A 5,267-nucleotide genomic window follows, 5' to 3' on the forward strand; every position below is an offset into this window, starting at 1 on the left:
TGTGTGTGTGTGTGTGTGTATAAATATAAATAAATTCAGGTTACTTTAGGTGAATTTAATATGTAATAAACTTGGACAAAACTTGGAATTTTATCTTTAAGCAAATAAACTAAATGTTAGTGAGGAAATAGTGATAGCAGTAAGGAAAAACCCGGTGAAATGGAACATATTTGTCTCTAGGACAAATACCTAGAGAATGACCTACCATTCTATAGAGATGAAAATTACCTATTTCAAACAACAGACATTTATTTATTTCTCTTATTTTAATCCTTTGTCTTTAGGTGGGTGTGGGGAAGAAGCCTGTCACAAGCTAAGAGCTTTTATCTTTAAATCAATAGTATTTACTTATATACTTCGACATTATAAATTCTTACATGATTTTTTCCTCTAAATTATTGTACAGATTGTCACGAGGAAAGGAAAGTCTTAAATGGTAAGTCATAAGTTTATCGTAAAAAATGAATTGTACTCAGTGATTATATAATAAGGTATTGCTTCATAAAATTGAGATATTTAAACTTGTTTTATACTATAAATATCTTTACTTGCACATACTTAAATAATTTGACAAAACTTTATGAATCTCTTATTCATATACAGGTTCCAGATGTTTTATTTTCAATATCTAACTTAAGGACAACTTATATTTGCCTTTTAAAGTTGTGGTTATTTGCCCTCATCTTGAAACCACTGAACTAGCCACTACTTGCAAGAAAAGTCATTGTCATAATCACCTTCACTTGCTGCACTTGCAGCTTTTAAATCACTGTAAAGGCTTCCACATATTATTGCATGACACTTAGACAAAATTAGAGTCTTGAAGCCATGGTTAGGAACTGATCTCATTTGTTACCTGAGGACTGCCTGCAGTAGTTCCTTCTGTGACATTCCTAAGCAGGTATTACTTTTCTCTCATCTTGAAATTAGATGTTCCATCTGCTGAAACAAAACTGGATAAGTCAACTCAGTCAGGCATTTTCTTTCACCTATAATATTCAAAGATATGTCTTGGAGAAAGTGCTTCCTAAGTGTTCCTTGGAGGCAAAGATGACATAATTTCATTTCATATACTTTGGGCCTGGTGCTAGGAGAGGCTGTTCTTTGGAGAGGAGATCATGCTTAGAGAAGTGGAGGGTCAGTGAAAGAGAGGAAGACCTTCAACCAGATGGACTCCTGCCGTGCCTGCAGCAATAGGAACAAGTTTGTCAGAGATGATAAAGATAGGGTTCGGATCCATTGTTAATATTAAGGGTTGCTATGAGTCTTACTTATTCAGCAGCACCACCACCACAACAACAACATAATGTTCAAACATAAATACTGGGTAGCCTGGTAGTCTACTTTTGTCTGTAATGAAAGCTCTGGTTTCATCCAATAGTGAATTTAACTTGATTTATGACTGATACTGCCAACCTTTCCTCCTGAAAAGCATTTGGTAATGGTGGCTAATACTGACTTATGTGAAGTTCATGAAATGCTCCAATGGAACGATAGCAGTGTAAGGCCAGAAATGTTTTTTCTTTCAGTTTGCAAAAGAATGTTAAAGAAATTCAGTTAACAAAGTAGACTGCCATGTGAGTGGCCTTTTTTAAAACTAGAGAGTAAGTCTATTTAAAGTAGTGCTTGAGACAGATTCCATGCATGGTTACACATGCAGTTAGTGTGATAATACAACATTGCGTAAAATTAACTGTGATTAAATGATTTCATGTAATAGCTACTTCTCTATGATACTCTACAATGTCAGAGATTGATTACTGAACATTTTCTTTCCTGTCACATATGGCTTCCAGAATCTTTACTTTTCTGTTTGGATTACTGCATTTAATTACTGTGACAATTTTTTAGTTGACTTTAAGAATAGAACCCAGAACTCCACAAGAGATCTGGCTAGCAGGTAACTGTTGTGGTCTGGGTCCTATATTGCGTTTGACTCATTTACACTTGTAGTCAACCTTTGTCTTTTCAGATGTGATCTTCCCACCTTCTATATCTTCATGCAAGCAACTGTTTGAAATGCTGACTGGGGCAGACTTGCCTGTTCAAAGTGGCACTGATCCACCAGTGAGCTTGTTTAGGGAGAAAGATTGTTCATTCAGTCCATCTTGCTTACTTCATTCCACTCCATGTTTATTCTGGATTTCTTCAGTTTATCCAGAGGGATATTATGTAAGCCTTTCAAGGGGAGGGAAGGCATGCTGAAGCCAAGACATATTCCTTTGCCAGTGACTTTTCTGTTTTAATAAGATTTATATTTGCATGTTATTGTATAGGGTTTCTGAATGTCTGCAAATGGTTTCATTTCATCTCTCATGAGATTGAGAGGACAATTTTCTTAACTAATTAGAATTTAAAAAAGAAGAAACAGTGTTTTGATGAAATCACAGTGATAACCCTGAGCTAAATTTTCTTTATATAAGCAATTATATAAAATTCAGAGATTGATAAGAATTTCATATTACTTAGATCCACAGTCAGCATCTATGGAAGCAAATATGAAAAAAAGCAAAAAATGTTTTGCAATGAGTATATCTGCAGAGGACCTCTATACAGTATTAAAGAGCAAGGATGCCATTTTGAGAGCTAGGATATGTTTGGCCTTAACGATAGCTTGGTGTTTTCATTTACCTCATATGCATGTGAAAGTTTGATAGTGAATAAGGAATACCAAAGAAGAATTGATGCCTTGGAATTATGATGTTAATGAATAATATTCAGTAAACCATGTTGTTGTGGTTGTTATGTGCTTTGAATCACCTGTGTTTCATGGCAATGCTATGTGTAACAGCTCTGAACCCTGCTCTCTCTTGAGCCAGCCTCATTGTCTCTGACACACCTACCCCTATTACCCCAGTCACTGAGCCAATCAATCCATTTCATCCAGGGTCTTCCTCTCTTGCACTGTCCCTCCACCCTCCCAAGCATGATGTCCCTCCCCATGGACTGGTCCCTTCTTACAGCATGCCCAAAGTATGTCAGATGAAGTTTCAAAATCCTTGCCTTCAACTAGCAACCTGCTTTTTACCCTCTCTAGGATGAACCTGTTTTTTCACTTAGCAGTCTATGCTATATTCAGTAATTTTCTTCAGCACCACAACTCAAAGGCATTGATGATTCTTCCATCATCCTTCATCATTTCCTGCTCTCTGTTGCATAGCAAGTAATTGCAAAGACCATGTCCTGGATCAAGTGCACGTTAGTCTCTAAACTGACACCAATCCTCTTCAGTACTCTGGAGAGTACCCTGAAAGCCGATCTCAATGCAATTCATCTTTTGATTTCCTGGATGCTGGTACTAAGAGTGTTGATTGTGGAGCTAAAGCAAACTGAAGCTGTTAACGATCTCAGTCTCTTCACTGTCTATCATGTTGCTTCCAGTTGGTCTAGTGGTGAGACTCTTTGTTTTCTTGATGTTGAGCTTTGATCTATATTGAAGGCTGCATTCCTTGACCTTCTGCAGCAGATGTCTCTGGTCCTCCTCAGTTTGGGCAAGCAAGATTGTGTTATCTGTATCATGCAGGTTGTTGGATTTTGAAGGTCCGTCTCACATACTTTGGGCACGTATCCAGGAGGGACCTTGGTGAAGGACATCATGCTTAGAAGGAGAAGGCAGGAGAGGAAGACCCTGGATGAGATGAATGGATACAGTAACTGGGACAATGGAGGTTGGCGTGTCGGAGTCAGTGAGACTGGCTTAGAACAGGGCAGGCTTCAGACCTGTTGTACATAGGGTCGCTGTGAATTGCAGGCGACTTGATGGCACTTAACAACAAAACCATACATAAATAATAGTTACAAGTGGAAACAGTCCAAATTTCAGTCAGTAGAAGAATAAAAACAGTATTAATACAATATAATAGTACTCACTAGGCCTTGTTTGTCACTTTGTTACTGGGGTACACTGGGTGTTGCTGTGATGCTAGAAACTATTTTGCTGCTAGTTCATATATCAATAGGGCCACCTGGAACATACATTTCAGCATCACTTTCAGACCGACACTGACTAAGGAAAAGGACCTGGTGATCTACTGTTGTAAAAAATTGGCCAGTGAAAACCTTATGAATAGCAGCCAAGCATTGTCTGCTAGATAGCTTGTACCAGGAGATGAGCCCCTCAAAAGGAAAGCTCTTGAAATAGCCAGAATGGAAGCTGTGTTGTGGAGAAGTTGTCCTTTCCCTGAGCCTTTCTTGTTGTTAGATGCCATCGAGTCACCTTCAACTCATAGCAAATCTGTGTACAACTCTGCCATATGCTGAGCCAATCTCACTGTCCCTGGCACACCTTCCAACCGTTACCATAGTAACTGTGTGTCCATTCTATCTCATCTGGAGTTTTCCTCTCTGTGCTGTCCCTCTACCCTTCTGAGCCTGATGTCCTTTCTTCAAGGACTAGTCTGTCCTGGCCACATGCCCAAAATATATGAGACAGTGCTTCAAAATCCTTGCTTCCAAGGAGTAGTCTGGTTTCACCCTCTCCAAGACATACCTGCTTGTTCTCTTCACAGCCTATCGTATAGTCAGTACTGTTCTCCAGCACCACAACTAAAAGGCATCAGTTCTTCTTCTTCTTTCCTCTTTAGTCATTGTCCAGCTCTCTGTTGTAAGTAATTGCTAAGACCATGGCCTGACTCAGGTCAGGCACAACTGAGTCTATAGACTGACCTCATTGCTGTCTAGCACTTTGGAGAGGTCCCTGGATAACATAACTCCCCAGTGAAATTAATCTTTTGATTTCCTGACTGCTGGTGCCAAAAGTGTTGATTGTAGAGCCAGGCACACTGAAACTGTTAACAACTTCAATCTGTTCTCTATCCATCACGATGCTGACAATTGGCTCGGTGATGAGAATCTTTGTTTTCTCGATGTTGAACATTAATCTATATTGAAAACTACAATCCTTATTGAAGACTACAGTCCTTTATCCTCTACAGCAAATGCTTCCAGTCCTCCTCAATTTCAGTACGCAAGATTGTGCCATCATTTGCATATTATTATTTGATGAGTCCTCCTCCAATCCTGATGTCTCATTCCTCATCTTAAAGCCCAGCTTCAATAGTGCCACCACTGTGGAAGGCGGTATGGCGCTTTCTTAAAACGTTGCAAATAGAGATACCATTTGACCCAGCAATTCCACTACTGGGAATATATCCCAAAGAGACCATAACTGACATCCAAGCAGATATATGCACATCCATGTTTATTGCAGCTCTGTTCACAATAGCAAGGAGTTGGAAACAACCCAGGTGCCCATCAACAAACGAATG

General features: G+C 39.1%; 1 protein-coding gene across 1 annotated transcript in view; it reads left to right on the forward strand.

Annotated features, from left to right (window-relative positions):
• LOC102869886 (cytochrome b5 reductase 4-like) overlaps window positions 1-5,267 on the forward strand; it is a 154,380-nt gene that overhangs the window by 63,006 nt on the left and 86,107 nt on the right. Inside the window, exon 6 of the mRNA XM_006892163.1 lies at window positions 407-436. Within this exon, the coding sequence (XP_006892225.1) occupies window positions 407-436 (30 nt within the window). The remainder of the gene's footprint in view (window positions 1-406; window positions 437-5,267) is intronic.

Source organism: Elephantulus edwardii, unplaced genomic scaffold, assembly GCF_000299155.1.
Source record: "Elephantulus edwardii isolate Elephantulus edwardi_28Jun2011 unplaced genomic scaffold, EleEdw1.0 scaffold00111, whole genome shotgun sequence".
Classification (NCBI taxonomy): Eukaryota; Metazoa; Chordata; class Mammalia; order Macroscelidea; family Macroscelididae; genus Elephantulus; species Elephantulus edwardii.